This window comes from Myzus persicae, unplaced genomic scaffold (genome assembly GCF_001856785.1).
Source record: "Myzus persicae strain clone G006 unplaced genomic scaffold, MPER_G0061.0, whole genome shotgun sequence".
NCBI classification, from domain to species: domain Eukaryota; kingdom Metazoa; phylum Arthropoda; class Insecta; order Hemiptera; family Aphididae; genus Myzus; species Myzus persicae.
This window is the reverse complement of record NW_019100515.1, coordinates 343,659-368,969: the sequence shown is the minus strand read 5'-3', so window position 1 is coordinate 368,969 and position 25,311 is coordinate 343,659. Positions and strand designations below refer to the sequence as shown.

General features: G+C 31.4%; 1 protein-coding gene across 1 annotated transcript in view; it reads left to right on the top strand.

Moving 5' to 3' along the window:
* Positions 1 to 222: 222 nt before the first annotated feature.
* Positions 223 to 25,311, top strand: part of LOC111029504 — a 51,550-nt gene continuing 26,461 nt past the window's right edge. The window contains exon 1 of the mRNA XM_022308520.1: positions 223 to 711. Within this exon, the coding sequence (XP_022164212.1) occupies positions 630 to 711 (82 nt within the window). The 5' untranslated portion in view covers positions 223 to 629. The remainder of the gene's footprint in view (positions 712 to 25,311) is intronic.

Below are 25,311 nucleotides of genomic sequence, written 5' to 3'. Positions count from 1 at the left end.
ATAAATAACGGAAAATCAGCTATCCCAAAACAGTACACTGCGTTTGACGCATGGCATATGAGAATATTTAGTGAAACATTCAGTGAACTTTTGGTATTCCAAAATTTGAAACGATATGCCAAAACGGTGAGCCCAAGAAGAATAACGTAGCAATATAGTCGTGTGAACCGATCTTATAGGTGGCGCTGCGGTGAGCGTGTTGCACGGCGACCGCGTGCCGCCAAAACCGGACGCGACCAGTCAGTCTGTCTCGCACGCCGGTCGTGTGTCTTCCTACTGTTCGCTTGTCATTCGTTTTATTCATTTATCTCCTTTTTAATAATTGGTGTAGTCGTGCGTCATCGATCATATCAATAAATATTCTTACGCACATATTCTATTCTATACAGTATAATTTTTTGTGATAAATTGTGAGTGATTGTCATTCATCGGTCGTCAGTGCAAAATAAAATGGGTTAAATATCGGAATGTGCGTGTGTTACAATAATAATCATAATAATTACTGTGCGAACACGAAACGATGGCGATATTTGTGCAGTTCTAGTGTCGTCCCGGCTTGATTTCTCCGATAACTTTAAACGGGAGCCGCGTACAAACCATAATGGATACGAGTAATTTCGACAGTTAAGATGCAGTGCAAGTGCGGCCTTTGGTGCGCGTTCCTCGTATTATTGGCCGTGTCTGCCGTTTCTGCCGCTCAACTGATCAAAGGTATTTGAAACAATATATTAAATCTAACTATCTAAGTTCGTTCGGTCGTTTCTATAAGTACCTTTATTTATGGCACATTAATATATAGATAGTTACTTACTAATTGTTACCAGTATTTAAAAAAAGCAATTTTTTTCGAAACTGAAGGTTTAGACTTGCTTGCTGTGTAGAAATGCGATGCAAGACACAACGTCTACCCTTTTTACTAGAGTGTAATCAACAAACTGTATATATTTATAATTAGCGTAACAATTGACAACAAGCAGCTTACTGCACATACATGATACACATACACTATATGAGAGAGAGGGACGATTTATTCTTTTATCTGCGAATTGAGCATGAACAATATGAGTAAACATTGTTATTAGGTATCTAGACTCGAGTATTTCTATATTAGTATTATTAGTGTATCAGTATTGATTTCAAAATCAATAGTATTCGGTAAACAGTAGACATACAGACGTCAGACTTGGTTACAATGTACTATAGTAAACTACAATAGTAATTAGGTATTTTTACTTCGTATAAATGTATAGTTATAACTTATAATACATTATTCCTAAAACATAATCATAGGTAGTAATAAGTTATATTAATGTAATATACTTATATTGTAAACTTTTTAAACACATTTAACCGCTAAGTATGAATAGTTTAGCATTAGACAAACTTGTATACCATTACGCGGTAAGCTATGATGTCCGAAGGGAGGGAAAACACAAGGAAACTCCCGACTCCCACAGAGCAGCCGTTTCAAGTTGCTTTGAAATTGTATTTATACAGGCGTATAATCTTTATTACAATCAATGAATCAAACTCAAGTGCCTTTAATAAAACAAACATGAGATATTGTCTTTTTTGTTCCAGTCTTAATACTTCCCATCAGAAAATAAAATTTAATACAAACTCGATGTTTGCATAGAATACCTAAAACATTAATATTATTTTAAATATTGGAAGTTTCATACCATTTATGGTACCTATTGTTGTATACTTCAGTATATATGTATATAACCATACAGGCGTACTGTAGCCCGCAGAGTGCAGAAATAATATGAATAATTTATAAAAATCATACCTATAAAAGTCACAATTGTTCAGAAAACGAGACTTTTTATTAAAAAATATTATATTTTGTGGCTATGTAGATTGATCGTTTACTTGTGAAGAGACTAAAATTCGTATGATAGTTCATTGTAAGCAATTATATAAAATTTCTCGTATATGCTCACATGTTTAGATTATGATTATGTGTGGTAAAAGTTTTTTTAATTTCCCGAAAGTTTGGTTCATGAACTTTTTCCCTTTCACAAATAATTGATTCACTACCTAATATATACTTAAAAAGGTCATTCTGACGCTTACACAATCTGCCAATATGGTTGTTTATACTTTAAAGTTAATTTAAATTTATTTAGTATCATTATTTAAAATAAATTCTGTGATAAATAGTGGTCTTGCCCAATTCGGATATGTAGTCGCCAGTAGGCAACCTATTCAATATGAAAACTCCGAATCATTATAGGAAATATTTAATACGTTGGTAATACATTTTTATTTATTGGTATCACAATCAATGAGTGACGAGTGTCTTAGTCCCGTTATCCTTTACTAACTGGATAATGTATATATGGTTATACTTACTTACAATATTATTATATTCAGATTATGACAATCACGCAGTGAAAGAATATACCTCAAGGTACCTAAGATTATTCATTCTGTTGGTGGAGACTTATATAATTTATACTTAACTTTTACATTATAATTAAAATAGTTATTTAACTTGATAAGGATTTTAAACTTAAAAATTTAAATACCCCTTAGTGGTGATAACGTATCCCACAATTTATTCGTAAATATAAACATTTGATTTTGGTACGCATACAAATAATATAATAAATATTATTGCTATTATTATAATTATTATAACGTAGTTTTTATTAATTACTATGCATTTATCTACACACAATTTTTATATAGTATAATAGGTACATAATTTTAAATCAATTTTCTATATGCAAATTTTAACGTCACTGTTTCGAAGAAAAAATCCAAGAGTGTTTTTTTAACCACGATTTTTAAATAAGTTCGTCACGAAATAAGAACTGTTAAAAAGATATGTTTAGGTGACAGCTACATAATATAATAATAATAACATGTTATATGTTTACATTATTCTGTACATTCACTACGAGCATAACGGTTCATCAGATTTCATATATAACGCACATAGAGTGGTTTCTATACAAGAATAGATTTGCCACAGTGTAATGTAATAAGGTCTTCGTACTAGAAACCAAACAACCGAGTTTGTCCGTTGTCGTACTATAGAAGACGTCACGTCAAAACTAGAATACAATTTTTGCAAAAGAAAAATACTTGTCAAGTCAATAGAGGCAACAACGGATACCTACATGCTAGATAGACGTAAAATATGTTAAGAACGAGAAAAAAACTATTTCGATGAAAGTCAAATACAGCCTCGATTGATAATGGAAAACGGCAAGAGTTTATGGAAGGCATAAAATATATTACAATACAGTCAATATGCACTACGCACGCTCACACGAATTGTATTCCTTAGTATAATAATATAATGTTACCTTGACAAAACTGATTGTTTTGTCACTAGAACAATGCATTAATTCAGCCCGCAGTGTCGTCTGATTTTATTATCGAACTATTTAAAACTAGCAATGCGTATTTGTGCCCCGTCCGAACCAGACTCGTTCAAAGATGGAAATTCTTCTTTGCCGCTAAAACCATAATATATATTTAATGCGAAGCAAAAGAAAATAATATCCACTGGACAAGACGTTCCCCGCGCATACACTCATAGTATATCCGTTGTAGCTCTAATAAATCTCCTCTTTATCGCGACAACTATTCGACTTCATTATTGGACCGATTTGGTCCGTACCTGCCTACCTACCTATCTACCTGCATGCGCCGCCGTAATAAACTACGTATCATTTTTCCATTGAATATATAGAATAAACACATACGCTTCCAATAGGAAGTCACAATACTTATCGGCACATATCTCTTGCCATACATCTCGACCGCATTAAGTCCGTCGGCTGTGTTCAAAGGAGTATTTCTCTTGCCAGTGATATGCACGTTCTTGCATGTAATTATACCATGCGCGTATACAATAAGGCTTGTAAATACAAACGCAAAGCCGCCAGTTCGATCTTCGACTTGCGTTCAATATTAAACTGTTAGGTTTATAATATTGTATCAATAACGGCCAATATGTTATGTTATCAGCGAGAATCCACGCGTGCGTGGCCTACGATGAGGCTAGATTATGACAAGTCAAAAATCTATTTATTTTTTTATTTTTTGCCGTCGACATAATTATACCTGTAATGGCCATTGTTAAAATATTCCACGTACATTATCGTAGTCACTTATACGGGTCCTATTGTGTTTTTCGTAGTTATATTTTTTAACTATTCCTCCCACATTTTGTCGTTTTCACCCTTGACCAACATGAATTGCATTTGGAGCTATCTTGAAAAATCAAGTGAGTTTTCATAATTTTAAGTTCGAGGTCAATTTTGAATTTTTTTCTTTTAAATTAAAAAAAAAAATACGAAACTTATTTAACCTCTAATTGAATTGATCTAAACAAACTAGAAGTTTTTTTTTTTTTAGTTTAATCCTTTTTGTTAATAATTTATTTTTAAATTCCAATTCCTAATATTGTTTAATATATTATTATATGTGTATATGAATGTGAAGGTTTTTGATACAATATAGTTTTACGAAATCACATTTTTTCACAAATAAATGCTTTTTCACTTTTTATACACTTTTCTCCTTAAATTAAAAAAAAATTTGTCTGTAGTACAAATATTACAATCTTGTATAGGTACTATTATATTCTTACTATCTTTATATTATGTATTATGCAACTTAAGGGTACGTCTATATTACTAATAAATAAAATTTAAAAATAGGCATTTTGTATAATAATGATTTCTTTTACCTATATCTATTAACGAGAATTGGAATAATAATTGTTCTTCACATTGAGGAAAACTACTCTTTACTGTGGAATTATTTATCGGTTACCTTCAAATGTAATCATCTTAAGTCAGACTGTGATACGGCCATGATGTTCCTCATTGTATAATCATAGAAAAAATCCTTGTTTCAGCGTCAATTATTGAAGCGATACATTTTAAGCATACAATTAGAAATCTACTTGTCACCAGAAGAAGATTTTTACTACCGTTTTTCTTATTGATATTATTTGTAGGTATCGTGGTTTTTACGATCCTGTTATAAGCACATTGTTTATGTTGTAATACTAGCGACGTAATTAAAATATAGGACGACCTGATGGTTGTAAATACAGTACATTGAGGTTAATTGCATGATACTTGTATAGTACCTATATGTATTTTATATTATTGTAGTAGGTAGAAACCGCTCTTCCATGACCCGTATCCGGAGGCTGAACTGATTCTATGCTTGATATTAAAACAAAATAATATTTATTATTTAACATTTCGTTTATTAATTTAATTTTTACATACCTATACTATGATGTGAACTATTTTGCGTAACCCTCATTTGTGCAGATTACTTCATTAGTTTATTTCAATGACTTATTAGTTTAGTCACATATCATTTTCAATATGTTTGAAAGTGATTACTTGCTGACCACTTCACAAGTAGGTAGGGAAACATCAATTTTAATTTAATGTTTAAGGCTTTTAAAATTATTAATACTCTACCATAATTTGTATAGTATTTTACACGATCTAAACTTTTAAAAATGTTATATTTGAGAATTCATGTATTTATTATGACGATGACTGTATTGAGCATCATGTTATGTAATGACGTAATAATTCTACCATCGATAGAAAGACGACATATTATCATTATGTTAATACTAAGTATCAAATTTGACACTATTTTATAATATAGTTTAGACAATTCGTGTAGGAAATACGGTTATCAAAAACCGATGGTGGATTGCATACTTTACCAGCACACCTTGTAGATTCTGAGCGGAACAATCGCGTATGTGTTGAATTGGTTTTACAATAATATTGTGTTTTTTTTTTTAGATTACCGGCGTAACAAAATATTATGCAAGTTTCGTTTGTTTCATTTATTAATTATACGAGTAGTACAGACTTGTGTCTAGTATATAATATACAATCATTTTATCGCACGTATGCGGTATGTTATATACGTCATTCCACAATAATTGTAAATATGCACGTCTGTTGACTGTCGTCAAGATTTGATTTATATTAGTTATTGTAATTTAACTATATGGCTAAAAATTTTAAAAGCGATGGTACTTCCACTCAAAATACTTTGAAATTTGAATAGTTAAAAAAATAATTATTAATTATTAGATATTATACTTGCAATATTCCTAGTTAGTACATCAATGTGGAAATCGCCAATCAATTATCTTTCAATTATTTTATTTTTATTTTTCCATTAAAAATTCCTGCACAAGCAAATGGTTTGATTCCACTTTTAAGGGCAGTGAAATTGCTTCAATATTCAACTTTAAATGTAATTTCTGGTAAAAAAACTGGATCTATTTAGTATTTTTGTGGTAAAAATTAAAAAAGTTTTAGTATTTTTCATAATAATCGTAAAAATAAATAAATTAGGGAAAACGGTATTTTTTACTCAAAATTGGTTGTTTTGTTCTTAATTCAAAAATGTAAAAAACGAATATCTACAGTCTTAAATTATTCACCAAATATTTAAATTATAATATTTTAATATTATGCTTCTTTTTAAAATGTTGATTTTATAAATGTTGATTGATTTTATAAATGTTGATAAAAAATGTAGCCAGCTAGGCCAAAAATTCAAAAATTTTATACAAGATTCCTCATACATTTTTATTACAGAAACCTATCAACATAAAAAAAAATACAATTTTCTTTTACTAGATACATATAACGAGTTTATTTATTTCGTTGTTATTCAAATAATACCATTTTATAAGGAATTAAAACTGTTTACGACATCATGTACGATATACCCACCTATTATTATTTAGTATATACACAATGAAATATACTAAATATTTAGATTCATTTTAGCTATTTACCATAAACCTATTCACACCGTTCTACATTAGGTACGTTGGTATTGATTTAAAATTTACTATAACAACAGCTAGACATATATTGCCATATATTTTTGTAGTATTATTGTGTTTTATTGATTGCAAAATTTAATTATCGATGAATATCCGATACCTTTATTCCGATTCGATGATAGGTACCTAGTACCTACCTATGTCTTGTTTGTAACATCACATCCTGTTTAATTTAAAACCTAGATAATGCTTTCTTGTACTTTTGTCGTCGTCAGAGGCCCGTACTATAACACAGTATAGTTGTGTTACGCGTGAACGATATTCTCATAATCAAATATCAATGAAAAACCAATCGCACAGTACCTACTTGCAAAACACAAGCGCAATGACTTGAGGCTAATGGTCTCCTCATTCAATTGTCGCAATAGAGTGGTGCTTATTTATGTATAGGTAGTTCCCTTATAGTCATAATAACAATACTTAATGGAAGATACTTTTACGTAGCCCCGGGCCGTTGAATCTGCCCAGCTCATCCGTGATTACTTTTCTTTGTGTAATATATTGTCCTTATTTGGTATTGATAATTACATCACCTACGGGTCTATTGAGCATGTATGGCTGTGTATATATATATGCGTATAATATGTAATATGTATAATATATATATATATGTATATTATGTATGTATAATTTTTATAATGAACCTCGGTAATATTACCATGGTTAAGTTTTGACCATATTATAGGTACGTTATTATCGAAGATAATCAAATTATGCTTTGCACGTCAGGAATTTCGATGGAACAATAGACCTCGAGGTGAAAACCAGAGAAATTAAATTGATTTTTCGCCGAGGGTCCGTGCAATGATATTATTTTATATGGAAATTTTTAGTTTTTCAAGGTGACTGTTTATAAATGCATTCCAAAGATCTACACATTGTTTACATGTGAGTTATAATTTATAAACCTCCAATGAACATGTCAAATATACAGTCTCAATATACGTGACCAGGATTTTATAATCTGCCACAGTGGATATAAATGGTTAAAACGATGGTTGTCTGGATAGAACATAAAGATATTACTTGGTGAAAGGTCGGACATCCGTATTATAATATGTTATATAGTTGTTTGATTTGCGTTAACATAATAACAATATAATAAGGTTTTATTGTTAATTTTCATATAGGAATTTACTTCCTCGTGAAGAGTAGGTACATTATTTAAAATGTTGTGAGCTTATATTTTATATTTAAATCTATTTTTTATTAACTAGGTATAACATTTTAGATAATTATATGTATTTACGGCAAACTATATAAAAAACTGTGCGCAGTGTGCCATTGTGTGTACTATAAGAGTATCATATTATATTATTATCAAATAGTTTATATAAAACACATATTTATGGTGTATTTAATCATTTGGTTGTACGATAGTTACCGTTTATTGGTTTGTGATCACGATTCACCAGGTACAGTTAGTTCAGTCAGGCTGCAATAGGTACAGATAATAGTTATCGTTAGTTTCAAGACATAAGTAGAACATTACATAAGATAAAATGACAACATGGACTTGCATGAACTCGTAAAATAAAAACTTACTTTGTATATATATCGTACATGTATAATGTATGCATAATACGTATATATTATTTACTGATATAATGTCATAATCAATATTATACCGAGAGAAAAAAAACATATTTTCTTTAGCTTACTCCTCGACCAACAAACCGCATTCGGTACATAATGTTATAAATATATGAAAATCGTATATGGACAATGTAATTGGAACATAAAAACCAACATATTTTCTGTATATGCACGTAGGTATATACCTATAAGTATTTTATATGCTAGACTGGAGCAGTTGTATTATATACTGTAAGTCTGTACCTATATACGATTCTGCAGGTTTAAGAAGCGTCATTTGATTTCATAGAGAAGTTCTACGTAGTTATTTATGGGTTTCTTTTCTGTTGATTTATGCTGTTTTGCTACGTTGAAAAACATTACAAATGGCAGAAAACAACGGACGAAATGATAATGCACTGACTAAGCGCAAACTATCTAGATTGTGATAAATGTATAACTGGTTGTGTGTATATATAATAGGTACTATGTCTGGTGCTTAACTGATACGATAAGTTATTTACATTGAAAGAAAATGTATATTGTTTTAGGAGTTCGAAACTAGCTTATTCTACACACATATTAATTATATAATAATAATTGTACTCTTAAAAAATAAGTGAAATAAATATGAATTAAAATACTGGATAGATTGTCTGGCTAGATATATTTTAAAGTAGATATTATCATCGAAATGGTAATACGTAAGTATAATAGAAATGTATAGGGTATAGTGGGATATGTAGTTAAGTATATAGTAATTACTAATTGGTAATTACATGTAGAAAAATAATTATTTACAGATATATAATATAATGCACATACAGTATATTTTATATAGTAAATGTATGAATTATATATAGTGCCAACTGGCTTAGAGTCAATACTAGCCTTTATTGTTTTATTTTGTTCCTTCAAAAATTTTAAATCTGTTCAAAATTATAATATTTTTCTTCTTTATATTGAGATCTTAAAATTATTAAGTGGTACCTAAACTACAATTATTGCATCAATATTTAGTTTGTAATATTGTGTTTAAAATATCTGCTGATTAAAAACTTATATAAGATAGTAGAAAAGTATATTAAAATAATGTTTTTATACTAGTCGAACGTTATCGGAAATCTGTAGTAGGTACGTTAATTTTTCCAGTCACGTTACTTTGCGATTAGGAGACATCTCATGGTCAATTACAGATTGGCAATTGCTGTACATAACTTTACTAACTGTACGTTGCCTGTACCTAATTGTTATGATATGGTTATTTATTTACAAAGATATAATTTATTAAAAAGCATGAATTATTTTTATAAACTTTAGTAAATAATAGGTTTAGTAATTTTTTAAAACTATTGTCAACTATCTAAAATATTAAATAAATAGCTTATTGAGTATGTTACATACCTATTATTTAATAGGAATCGATATTAGGTATTATATATTTTATATAAATTACATAAATGCAATAATTTTAATAATTTCAAGTGATGGAAGGACATAAGTTCAGCGTAGAACTTAAAAGTAAATGCCTTAATGCATGGTACGGTTAAGCAAGCGAAAGTCAATAGATTTTTCAAATTTAAAAACGAGTGAATAATGTAGTCCACGATCAACTGGAATAAAATTAAGCACCGACAGCACCGTGTTAGTTTACCCACTCACTTTGATCAATTGAACCGGTAGATATGCGTTAATGTGTGTTCATGTCAAAACATAACTCGGCCGTTCATCTAACGGAAGACTTGAGATCTGGGTCGAGCGGCTGTGTCATGCACACGCAGCGTGTCTCGACCGTCGACAGTATATGGTTTCAGCACACTCACATACACCAAATCCGTTAAGTATAACTTTGCCGGACAGATACTCTTTACGTAAAAGGAATGCTCAATGGTACAGTCGGTTATGATATTTTATGACGCACGTGTGTCGGATGTGAAACGCATCTAACCGTTTACGCGTGTTACGTGTACCAATACGGCATAATATAATGCCGCGGTAACGCGGTATACAACATTATCGTATAACGCAAAAAAAGGGCCACTACTATATTATAATATTATGATAGCCACCCGATATCTCAAACTTTCGTGAAATCTGTGCAGTATGCCCGGGTATAGTGGCGTGTCCGCTGTATGCGGGAGTCTAACTCGTACACCGGATCAAGTTCAACGCCGTTGCAGTCGCCCCGCCGGGGAACTGGAAAATCGTGTTACCTGGCATACCCTCGCAAATTAATAAGTCACTGCATCTCCAAATGTCGTAAACCACGTACACAAAACCTGTTCCGGTGGATTTGTATTTATGGATGATGCTTTTCAGCCGGGATAACTCTGTACGGTTCGCTATGCGCACATAAATATGTCGCGCTACTTAACTGTTGCAACACCGCGCGTCACACAGACATCGGTTGTATGGAGTGTACAATAATATATGTGGAGACCATAATATTATGGACGGTGGGACTAGCGCGTGTATTTATAAGAGGGCACACCACCGTCGCCGCATTGACTCTGCATGGTCGAGCGGATGTAGTGGGTTTCAGTTATATGGGATGAAATATTGTATACTTACAAGTTGAGCGAACGAAAGAAAGAGTTCGATCGCGACGTGCGTATGCGCGTGGACGTTATATGTATTATATATATATATATAGAATTATCTGATTGCGATGTGTGTACCAATACATGTATATTACCTATATAAACAATAATAATATCGATACTTCGGTTATAAAGGTGCCATTTTATATAATGCCTATACCGCCAATGGTTTGGACTTTGGAAAGTTATTTGTTTGTTGTTTTAATACAAAGATGACAAAAGGATTTGATAAATTAAGGTTAAACATATGTTCCATCTATTGTGTCCAACCGTTAAGTACAATATTTTTAAAAAAATGTAGTTACAGTAGATAACTATAACAGGTCTGAATATTTTTAATTTGTTAACGCTACGTGTTAAATTGCTACTGTATTTGTTTGCAATAAATATTTAAATTATTATATTACATTACACTGTTATAAAGAATTAAATAATTTATTAATGCGTGCGAAGTAACTAGGTAGCCTCAGTATAGTTGGAAATTGATTTCGATTAGGACAATTGAATTGTCCTCATATTAGAGGGTTTGGAAGGACCAGATATTACAATACAATAGAACCATACAGGCCTTATAATTGTCTTTTATACATAGAAGTTCCCAATGTATTTGGAATTTAGAAGAAGACGGAGATGAAATCATACATTAGCTGATTTTATTTTTTTTTCTTGTACAATTACAACTCCAGGTTTATACGTTCATACGTTTATATTATAAATTAAAATAAACTTAAATATTTAATTTTTAAACGGACAGGAATGGAAGTATTGTTCATACAAAATCTGGTTGTATTTATTTATATAAGTATATAAAAATAAGTCCACATGAGAAAAAAGAGAGAGAGAGGGAAACATATAAGTAACATTAATAATAATATGATAATAACTGGATGTGTTTTATTTTAGAAACATTTTAGTGCTATATCTATATGGTATGAAATAAAATATTAATATGCAATAGGTTTGTGACATTTCAATGTCCTCTCTCATCCAATAGCTTCTTACAGCCGCTCACTTTGCTTCTCAGTTATCGTGACTCTTCGCAGGTTAGGTATATGATAAGTTTTCGTAACTATTCCATTTTATATATACGTATACAGTGGCTGCCGCAGATATAATAATATAATATGTATTGCCGAATACAATACGAGTATACGGAGAGCATTAGAAGCAATTAAGCGATAATTATTATATTTTCCGTCGCTATTTGAGTTACTCCCCCCCTAGGATGACCTCAGAGGTTGCACGTCGACTGGAGTTGCCTCGTTACACAACTGCACGACGTTTGAACGGTTCTTTATTATTTATGTATACATGGGTAGGCACTAGGCATACGCATAAAAGAATATTCGCTGCAGAATTCTCGTGTGGACGGGATCGTGAATAGTATACACTTTTACACATGCCCATAGGTTTATGAACCGATCTACCTAGTCCCGTACGCGGTTTTCTGGATACTTGTGTCGAAGAGGGAGTGAATATTATATTAGCTGCAGTTATCCAAACCTGACACGGATCGTAACGGTCGATGGTAAAAACAGGAAAAACTTAAACCTTGTTCAGAAAAGTAAAAAATAGAGAAAAAACAACATTATATTCATGGATGTACCCGTGCGTGAAGCGAACTGCAAAAAAATCATCGGAAAAGTGTAGTGTGTGAGCCGAAGTGTGAAGGTTGAAATTGCGATTATTATTACGAATCGACCGTTTATTGCTCGAATAATAATACACCATTGGAGGATAGATGATGCGTCAGTAATATTTTAATTTGTTTTTTTCTAACTTCTAAACATCGAAGCTTTTAGGTTTTAACCACGTATAACTACTTCAAGTATATCAACAATAAAGCCTATTTATAACTAGTTCGTCAGTTTTTTTATTTTAAAAACAATAACATTGTTTTTGGCTTGATAAGTCAAAAATATTATTGTGATGTTCTGAATTTTGTTGACGACACAATTATTATCGAACGACAATTTAATTAGATGTTTTTAATTTTAAATCATTAAAACGAGTTTAAACAATAAAATACAAATAATTTATACTGATGTTTGACGCTATGGTCAGTAAGTAACTAAATGTTTGCAAATCCATTGCATTTAATCATAGAATTATCCATTGAAGTTTGTAAGTTATAATACAGAAATGTGGAACACTCAAACATTCGATACATGATAAACAATAATGGATTCATCTTTTGGAATAACTGCTTGTAAACTAGTGATAACTGACTGGTTTTAATAATTGGATTCCAAATTTGCTATAGTTATCTATAATTATTTAAAATATTTATAGAATCGTCTTCGAACAAGTTCATAATTATATTTTAAGAAAATATTTTAATAGTTTATTTTTTTTAAATATACCTTCTATTCATTAACACAACTATTTTTATAAATTTAAATTTGTTCGATACGAATAATTATAAAAATACAGTCAACAAATTAAAATAGATATCATATTGATTGTATAGGTACTATTTTGTATCCAATATGAGACGAGTACCTTATAGGCACCAAAGAATTACATATTATATTATAAGGGTGCATTCTTTATTAAATAAATATATTGTTTTTAACATAGTGATTTTTATATTTCTAATTTGTTTAGTATTATTTATAGATAATATCTGGGTGAATTTGGTTTTTCATTTCTTATTTATTGCAATATCATTACCTATACTATTACCAGAAGCCAGTCTACTGATATCAATAAGCATTTTTATGGAAATTATTCATTACATTTTTTCATCGTGAGAAGGATGCCAGTCCAGGTCTTCAATTTAATTCAAAATAATGTTATAATGAACTGACGCGTACATTTACGCGTTTAACGCGTTTAACGTCTAACCTACGAATGCATCAAATATGTATATAGGAACTCGCGAGTTTTATATAATAAAATTATTATAATCAACGCATACAGAATTCCCACGATATTAAATTCGGAAAATCCTTCACATTCCCAGAGTAGTTGTGTCCGTTTCTTTCCGGTTACGTAGAATGTATCATATAGACATATAGTTTTGTTTGAAAATACTTACGGTAAGATCGAGCCCATGTGTGCTTTCATAATGATTTCCAAATGTAAATTGATTATAGGAGGTACCTACCTTTAATCAACAAAGATGTGTTATGTTTCGAAACACTAGTAATATATAATTCATAATTGGTATAAATACAAACAAAATAAGTGTTTGGTTTTGGTACCAATTATTTTCCTCGGAAAAATAGAACAGCGCGCGGGGCTGTATAATAGGGTAAGTGGGTAACTATACTATGTATATTATACTCTATGTCTGTAGAGGGAAACTCTCCAAGGTCATTAGTTGATTTGGTGCTCGTGCAAGACCATCCGGTTAGTGCTTGTGTTTGGCAATGTACTGTTGTAGGCGCGCCTGCATATTGTTATTTTCTCTGCTTGGTTTTTTGTTTTTTTTTTTTTTTGCTCATATTGGTCAAATGAGCGGAAATTCAAATTTTATTCATAAAATCCAACTTGGTTATTGAATATTTTGCTATGTACGTGCCTTCCTACTTCAAGGTCTGTATAGTTCGATTGTCAATTTCCTAGCGTTTGCAACATACCGTATTACCATTGATTTTATAATAATATATTATAAAATCAATGGTATTACCGTCAAACGATTGTTTCGCGTGAATCAATCCGATTCCCTCGTTATGTCTGCACAATGCATATTGTATATACAATTATTTATTCTAAAAATAATTAATTTTTTTTCGCACATAAGTTGGTCTTGGATTTAAATATAAGCATATTGCATAGGCTACAAGCTTGTTGGGGAACTCGATTTACTAAAAAAACATCACCCCGGACTCATATGTACGTAACCATACGTAAAAATAGTTATACAAGTTTACTAAACAGTGAGATAATTACCGTGTGGAAAAATACAATTTCTCATTGAGTAAATATAATATCAGACTAATATTTCTTGTTTACAATTCAATGAACCGTTTGACTCATTGGACATTCACACACCCATACACACGGAAACTTATTTTTGCTACCTACTAACTATCCGTTTGTAGAAAGTGGCTATAATAAAGATGTGCGAACCGCACTCTTACTTTTCACGAATCCGGACAAGTCGAAAATACACTCACATAATTACGAATACATACTAGGTATTATGATGGCTGTATATTATTATTATACGTAGTTTATACGCGTATAACATAATAGTATATAACATAATATGATAATCTGCTTTACAACTGGTCTAAACAGGACGTAACTTTGATTTCGTTTCGGACCTCACCTTGTCGCCGATTATCCTTGACGCCATCGTTTTTTATTTATGTTTTTGACGTCGGTCAATCGATTTTCATAATGACGACCCACCTACTTCCGTCATTTTGTTTATCATCCGTGTCAGTAAATCCGATCTGGTCCATCAGTGCATGACGTGCATAAAGTATACATGCAAGTGTATTTACATGCACGGTGCACGACCGTACTATATGAACGGGTGGTTGGAAAGTATGGACATTTTACACCACCGACTATTCTTTACAAATAATATATTATGGTATACGTATTACCCACGTAAGTTGTAAGTACGTAGCAGTGTTATAATACTATTATTTTCACCGTAAGATCTCGTTTGAATATTTTTATATTGACGGATGGGGGGGGCAATATTTTACTTAAAAACAAACCGCCACTAAACGGTGGGGGTGGAAACTTTCGCCCAGTCTCTTTTCATCGCGTTCTACGCTGCGATGATTAATGTGATTCATATACGTATTCGCGTGTGTGCAGCGTGCGTGCGTGTGTAGCAAACGTAAATGTTTTGCAACCGGCGCAGGATCAGAAGTTGGCGTGCACATAACCTTCGCTATCGTTTTCGTGACACACATTCAAATTAATAACGATAATAAACGGGCGCGTCTTACATTTACCAATCGCTCAGCAGACGGACAATGGCCTTCGCGTAAAAGCTTTATTGCCCCCTTTTTTTCTCTCTCTCACTCTCTCTCTCTCTCTCTCTCTCTCTTAAGCGAAGCTACCATGTCGTAATATTTATATTAAAAACAATAATAGATTCGAATGTATAATTTTTAATGACAAAATGTGTGTAATATCTGGAATTGGTATATTGTGTCGATCTTCACGATCTTGTGTACCTATCCATAATATAATAGACCGATTGTACACGGCTAATATAACGAACGAAATATTTAAAATACATCATTAATTGATCAATACATCGCATAACGAGTTAGACTGGCATGCATAGTTATTTATTGAAAAATCAGTCAGAAGTAGTAAATGTATTTTAAACATTAGGGAGTCAAAATAATAAATATTAATTTTACTAATTTATAAAAATTAAAATGGAAGGTTCCGCCAAAATATGCATTGTACGGTTAGCGTATTAATTTATTATAATTTATTAGACAGGTATATCACTAAAATATTATCTCGAATATATTAGATATTTTAACAATTTTATACTAATATTTGATTTATGTTTATTGTTTATAAATACATAATATAATATTTCAATATTTAGAACTTACGCAAGATTATTTTTATACACGTGTATAATGTGTTAGGAATAACCTCTATATTATATTATGTAAATATATGATAGTATAATATTAGTATGTATATAAATAAATATATGAAATTGTATTTATATATTAATTACCTCGACCTCACAACCGTATGCTACGAAATTATACGTAGTATCACCATTTCAGCATGAAGCACCTGTCCGCATAATTTATGATAAACCAATTCGCGACGCTATTCGCCGTTTAATAGATTAATAAAACTTCGGTAGTCACCCTGCCGTGTACGCATAATATCATTTATTGCCTTTAGAATGAAATCTAACAAATATTTCGACATATCGTTACAGTTTACTTGCTTCATTACTGTTTTTGAGACCATTCTGCGTGGTATCGTTAAATTCAGTTATTCAAAAACTCAGAAACAATCAATTGCGTAAAACGTATTGGCTATTGTATAAATTATTTGGACAACAATATAATATAAAATACATCGAATCGAAATGTTGTCTTTGAATTAATGAAATAGTATTTTATCGTCATTCGTATAATATACAGTTGCAGTTTTTCATTTTGATTACATAAGTACACTAAAATTTCAAATTGTGAACCTATTCATATTATATATTGTACTGTCAATAAACATTAACGTTTCACAAAAGGATTGTGGATTATAAAAATGGGCTGGTTTAGCACAATACAAAATTTGCAAATAATAGTTAATTTCATTATTACGTTGCCGTATTGTCACCTGTCGAATGTGATGCCTTCCGGCTTTCCAGGTTATAGGTTCTAGGCAGACCAAGAAATCCTTAGGTTTTATAATGATGTTATATTTTTTATGCGAATATGGTTTTTGGGTGGTCAAAAATGTTTATGACTTCTCTACAGTTATTTGGAAGACAGGACCTTTTTAAAAATTTGCAATGATATTTGGTGTGTACAATTTGGTCGTGAAAAACCAGTAACAATTCGGGAAAAACGTACCCAATTTTAGAAATAAATTTAGATTTTAGTTATTTTACTATGCTCCAGAAAATAATTACCCAAGAAGCGATCGATGCTTTAAATTCGAACTTTATGGAATTGGTAATAATTATAAGTAATTGTACAATAGTATAGACTGTAGGATTGTTCGATTTCTTTCTACACATTGTCTGATTAATTTTATCATAATTTATGACATAATGAGTTGAATAATATCGAAAACTACTTTAGTCACTCTTCGTAGTACGATATGAATTCTGAGTATTTTATAAAGACAACAGAGTTCTGTAGTCTGTTCACAGAATTGTTTTTTTTAAATACTGTAATTTATCATTGTTTACATTTTGTCACATCATTTTTTGATCTTCTTTTTCGATCACGAAGTGTTGTGGCAAACCTATAATTTGTCATACCTTACTTTTAATATTTTATGAATTCACAACAATTAACAAAAATGTCCAATCCAAACATCAACTATAATAATATTATATCATAAATTGTTGATAGTATAAATGTTTATATAATATGCAGACCCGGCAGTGTTTAGTCATTAAAATTACTGAAATATATTTTCGACATTCTATTCTATAATGCCATTTGTATTGCTTATTAAGGTATAAAATAGCTTTATATTCAATGTGCAATGTGTATTATAAAAACGTTTGTTTAAAACCGATTGAAATACATACAATTAAAAAATATATATTTGTGATGCATTTAAAATAAATTGTTACTAATTTTTACAACTTGATCGAGCTTTATTACTTAGAACAGTTACAATATTTATCCATAATACTGTGTTGTATAAGAATATTTGACATGTCTTGTAGTTTGTTATTTGTGTACACCTGTATTAAATACTCTAATACCGTCGTATACTCGTATCTTAACGACGTCTCATTAACACGTGTTTGTACATATTAGGTGCCACAATAAATAACAATATTGTTTGTTATCCATTGTTAGGTAAATTTTTTACGAAAATGTAAATGTCGTGCATTTTAGCGAAACACAACAAACCGTATGATGTTTATTGTAATTTATAATATTGTCGCAGTATATATAGGTATGGTGCCAAGGAACTTACGGCGGCTATACGCTATATATATATATCTGACACGTGCAACTTTTACAAACGTTTAGTGAACGTTTTGAACCGACGACGACGACTACTGCCCCATATGTGTTCCCATCGTCCAAGGTTGTGCCATTGTACGTATTTTGAAAATATTGTAATGATATATTATTATATTGTATATTATGATATATTATATCGTACACGCGTACCTACAGCGTATAGCGTTTTTTTCACACATCTGTCAATGTCCCCGCGACGACCAAACGCATTATAATGCGCTTTATTATTTTTTTTGTCCGTTGTTATTCCCAACCAGAATTCGGCCAATGTCTTATATTGCAATACGGACGAATTTTCTGCGGAGCGCAGAAATATATAAGAAGAGGAATAATGATGACGATAATAAAAACCTAGAGCAGCAATGAAAATATCTTGTCACGCTCCGCGGCTTCTCGGTCTCGGTCAGCTACCTTTCGCACTGCACATGTACCTACGAACGATCGCGCAGAAGACCATAATAATATTTTTGTAATTTACGGCGTTTTTTCCCTTTCTCAACCTCGCTCATATGTATGTGTATTTAACACAAGGACTTCTGTGCGCACGGGTCGGACGCGACCGCACACAATATGATCCGAATGCTAATTAGTTGCAGTCGCGTAGTCAGCAGTAGTCCGGTTAGATAATAGAAATTATTTTATGTAAATACCTACACGAAAATATTCCTATTACAGACTCGAAACAATTCCACCGTTCGCCGATACATTGTACCCGCTGTCGGTGATTAACGGCGAACTAACACGATTACCATATTGCTGCGCATATGATTTTCCATGAATTAATCGTCAGCACAATCCGTGTAAATCTATTGCAGATGTTCTTATACATTTTAATGTCTTAGTATTACTATAATAACGATAATGGTTGACGCCCATTACTAAAACAGCGATTAAACTCAATTAGGCGTCTGTTGTATAATAGTACGACGATGATCCATAGAATACGAATTCTATAAAATCAAATCGAATTCCATGGCTGTAGAAAATATTTAAGTCAGTACACTATCTGTATAAACCTATAATTTACATGTATATTCATTACATATATGTTACTTCGAGTTACATAATAATTATTTTTGTTTATTCATTTTATGTGTAATGGCGTAATGCATTCATTACTTATAATATGTATTTGTTTTGAATTCCGTTAAAGAAAGTTTGTATAATTTATTATTACACGAACGTGTAAAATATGTTTAAGAAATATTATTGTTGTGTTTAAATGAGCTTTAAAATAAATCAAATACATTTATTTTCGAATTAGTGCTAATATTTGTGTAAACTAAATATTCGGTTGGATTGGTTAGAATAAAATTAGTATAATATATGCATGGTATTTATTTGTATTGAGTGATTTTCCTGCATTGATATCTAAAACTTGTGGTCCATAAAAATATTATTGTTTGATGTAGGTGTAGGTACTTAACTAAAAGTATAAATAACGTAATTTATAAATTCAAATTTTAGTATTCATTAAATTAAATTTCAAGCATCTGGTGCTGCAATAATTCAGTACAATATTGCATTACGTACATCAGAAATTTAATTTTCAATACGTTTCACGCTGGACAGGTAAAAAAATTGGTTATAATAATTTACCTATGCGAAACATCACGTACACATTCAATTATTATAATAATCTTACTAAGTTGATGTTTACTTAAGAAGTGAAAGTATTAATAATTGTCACTTTATATATATATATATATACGTATATATTCACTAGCTGCAACAACATTAACATAAAAGGGGGACAAATGACAATATTATATTATGTAGATGTGAAAAAACACACCTTAACACCCTACGCATGCACACAATGTGAGCATTGGCTCTGCTGTGGTAGACTGCATCGATTAAATTTCACACTCAATATAATAATTTCTACAATATAACAATTCTACGATAAAAAAAAACCCCAGTTGACAATCGCGGTAAAAAAAAAATTAAATTATAAGGAAAAAGACGATTCTATTACTAACAACAGCAATTATAATATCATACAATTATATATATATATATATATGTTAGATGTGTGTGGGTACGATAGATCCATTGTTCAAGATCAACTTTCTCTTGCATACCTATACACGACAGTATAAAATACGCGTAGGAATTGTAAATGCGATGTGCAAGTGTGCATCATTAAAACTACGATTTTAATCTAGAATACCTGTATATTGTATTATTGGTTAACAGTTAGACCTATTCTTTTGATCTCTAAAGTCAATATATCATTAGTATGTTTATTATTATTATTTTTATTATTAATATAGGTGGATAAAATATTCATTTTATTGACGTCTGCACATGTATCATATTATATTATTAAACGGTCGCAGATTTCTATAGACATTAATACATAATTTTACACGTAGGAAGGTTTTATCGTAGTGCAGGTATCGTCGTGACCGAATGATAAGTTCATAACCATGAACCAACATTATACTGTTATAATTTATAGTTAAGTTTACCGACAGAATTATTGATTAAATAACATCTGTTAATTGTCTGGGTCTGTGGAGCGAGAAAACCGCAAACTTCGTCTATAACTGATAGTGTTCATAATAAACGATTGAGCAATGCGCGTTTAGTTATGTTATCCAATATAATCAATTAGCTATTTACTCACCTATATATTATGTTTAGGAATACAGGTGGACTACCGGGTAGTTAGTCTAGGACCTATTCATAATAATAGTTCTATATAGAGTCAGGTACGAATAGGATGAATCTTTAAGTGCTATGCCCCCTTCCCCTATACATATTTTGACATTTTGTTATACTTATTTATCATTTTATTAATATCAATTATAATTTGTGATGTGGGGTAAACAATTATTTGGAAATACAAACCATTTTCCATTACTTAAAACAACAGCCTCAGAGCAAAAATTCACGAGCCAAGAAGTTTTCGCTAATGTATCAATATTAAATAGGTATTGAATAAGATACTTAAATGTATACGTGCGAGTAATGTGTATAGTACTAAATATTTAGAGCAATACATTTTCTTAGGAATATAAATAGTAAATTGGTGAAAATAAAATATAGGTACCAGTATATAGTAAGTCTTACTCGTATTGTATGTTTATACATTTTAGTTAAGTAAAAATGTTATATTTATTATTTAATATTGAGCATAGTGAGAAAAATCATTTTAGGTCTTTTATTTCTTTTATAAATTCTTTAGTAAGTAGTTTCGATTTCAGACCCACCCTCCTCCCAAAACTCGAACCCTATTTCCCCCATGAGCTGTGTTAACGTTGAAATTCTATAATTATAGTTTTCGTTATTTACACGGTTCTCCCACCGCAGTCAGTTAAAATCTGAAAAAAAGAAGTTATTATTAAAACAGTTTTGTTTCTACATTTTTAGTGGTTTTAGAAATTTCTTTTTACAAATCTTTATCTTTGGCTTATAATAAACGAAATAGTTTTATGCCAATGGCTATTATACCTATAAGTATTTTTTGTTTTAGTACGATATGGTTTGATATAAAATAGCCAAATAGAATGTCAACACATAATGGTTGCCATCAAGTGCAAGTTTGTGTGTTAATGGCTAATAAATTTATAATATATACCCACGATAAACTCGGATAAAGATGTACGATAGTAAAATCTCGTTTTTATTTTGTTTTTTTTTTTAATAGACTTAACCATTCAAAGTCGCTGGAGAATAATAATATTATTACAATATTCGAAAAAAAAAATAATGAAAAAACGTGTTCCGCGGTTGGACGGAACATAAATAAACATTTCTTTATTTTTTTCTTTAGGTTTCGGATTATACTGAGGAATCCGCGAGAGAAATTCCACGGTGATTCCGTCGTATATGGATTTTGTATTAAATTTTTTATAACATTTCAATATCGGCAGCGCGTGTTATGTCGCGGATATATATTTTCATCGCTATCTCTTTCGGCGGCGGATTTGTGAGCGTCAGATTGCGAGTCTCCGCGCTGCATAATACGCCTGTATAATTGGATTACAGTCTTATGTAAATGTTAGAAAGCGGCTGACTCCGTCCGTTTTGCAGACCGACGCATGTTTAACCGCACTACTCGCAGATAATAATAATAATACAAATAATGTCATTGTGTTGGTTAAAATCCCGATGTTCAAATCATATCGCACGAATTGATGAAATAAATCGAATTTAACGATGCAGCGTAGGTACATGTCAAGTGCATATTATCGTCTCCGTTGCATCAATTCCACGAGTGAATGAGGTTGTAAACTTCGTAACTCGCGAAACGATCGCCGACACCTGAGAGTATATACTATATAGTATGGTTAGTTGGCAGTTCAACAGTTTCACGACTTATCATTGACAGCATCGTTACGATATTATATTGCTATGTGCCATGTACCAGGTACGACGTACTATGTCCAAATTCTAGGATTGATGCTGTGAAAAATTATTAGTGCGTGTTTTATGTGTGTGGGGAGGCGTGTTGGTCAACCGAGTTTATCATAAAAAAAAAATTTGATTGAATGGTTTCATCGAAAATTAAATTAGAGGAAGTTAAGTTAGATGTTCTCATTAGGTATTATTGAGTTAAATTAAATGATTAAAAAACTATAGTTAGTGTATAATATATAAACTGTAGCCACTCTAATAGGTATACGTGATATATCAAAATATTATGTATAGCCATTTTGAACATTATTTCTTCTCAGGCATACATACCTACATAACATATTATAATACTTTTTAAAATGTAATCGTATAATGTTCAGTAAAAACAATAATTAAAAAGAAAAAAGATTGAACTTTGTGTAGATACATTAGTTACTTTACTTACACTTAAATGGCTCTGAGAATGTCTGCGCACTATGTGTTTTCTCTCTCTGACCAACGAGTAAGATAACAAATTTAAGTTTAGCAGAACCAACCAGAAGTGTTATAACTACTTTGTTACACTTAATATTAGACTGAATTCGACTATTATCATGCGTATAGCTAAACATACATTTGCTTTGTTGCGCGTGAGTCAGAGAGAGAGAGAAAACAAATGGTGAGCTGGCGTCTTTTTGATGAATTTATATAGTTAAATAATAAAATTTATTTTATTTTAATTTTCAATACTGTATCTTCAATAACAATTAAAAACAAATGTAAATTAAATCCTTTTTGTAATTTATGTACCTATATTATACTCTTCCGTGTATGCCATTTTGGGATCAATTAAAGATAGACAGGTACCTACTAAATATTTCAATTTTTATTACTAACATGACAAATTCAAATTATTAATTATAGAACTCAATAAAACTAATAGACATTTTTAAAACTTTTGTTGTAAAAAGTTTATATGTTACCAATTTTTAGCCGATAATTTTCTGACTGTTGGCTAATGACTTACTATGACCCCTCATTCCAACATCCTCGGCGGTCATGCTTTTGTCGCCGACAATCGTGGATAACGGTTTTTGTAAATAGACGAACCCGCCCGTGCAAAGACGAAAACTGGTTCGATATTAATGTATAAAATATAGTTCATCGGCCACAAGTGCTTAACATGGATCGCCCACTACAATGCATGATTAATATGTATAAATACATAATAATAATACTATTATTATAGTCGTCCGCGGTCCACGCATGTTCAACAATAACCTTAATAAATGTGTAACAAGTACACACGTATAGGATGGGGCGCAAATTACCAATGGTAGAATACTGCGGTAGAATACTACACCTGATGAAACGCGAAGCCCTTCGATTCGTGTGTACACCTACTTAGTATGTATATCAGTGACTGTAGGAATGTTGGGTTGGTTTTGAATTTTGGTCGATCAAAATGAAAAATTTAAATTTCTGTTTCGCGAGTCGTAGTCTTATATAGAACGATAATCAGCCGAATTTTCGCGGGGAACCGAAAAACCCTGTTCTTCAAAACGTCGTATCCGATTTAGGCGCTGTTTCTTAAAAAATTAAACTTAAGTTCCTGAGAGGTTTCAGTTCCGTGGCTTTCAAAACACATACGGTTTGTTTCGGTTCAATTCCAGTGCCCGACAAGCACAGTATAGGTATATCATAAGAGGCGCGCCTGCCCATGAACTGCCGAACCCGAAAACCAGTAGTCACCAGTCTTCGAGTATGATACGTCATATTTAACATTGAAGCAGACGTCATAATATAATACTTAGGCGACCGTAAACTGATTGGGCACGACGTCTGTTCGACAGTGCAGTGACGTACCATTATATCGTGAGTATAATATCTGTCGATTTCGATGCGTGTTGATCATATATCGCGTATACACACAGCTGAACACCTACAGCCATTATGTCATATAGTGTGCTGTACTGTACGATATTTAGTATTTTAGTGCGATATAATACAATATGTAATGGGTAGGTATACACCATAGGTATAGTTATTTCGCCAACTGTTTGCACGTGTCTGGCGTGTCCTTGAAAGGAACGTCAATCGCGGGAAAGAGTAAATTAAGGAAGGAATACACGCCAGCTATATTATAATAGATATTTATACACGGCGAAAGATAATTCACCGATCTCACTGATTGCGCCGAGATGTATATTTTGTTTCTGATATAATGACAGGATGATGAACAATATTATATTTGTGCTTAATT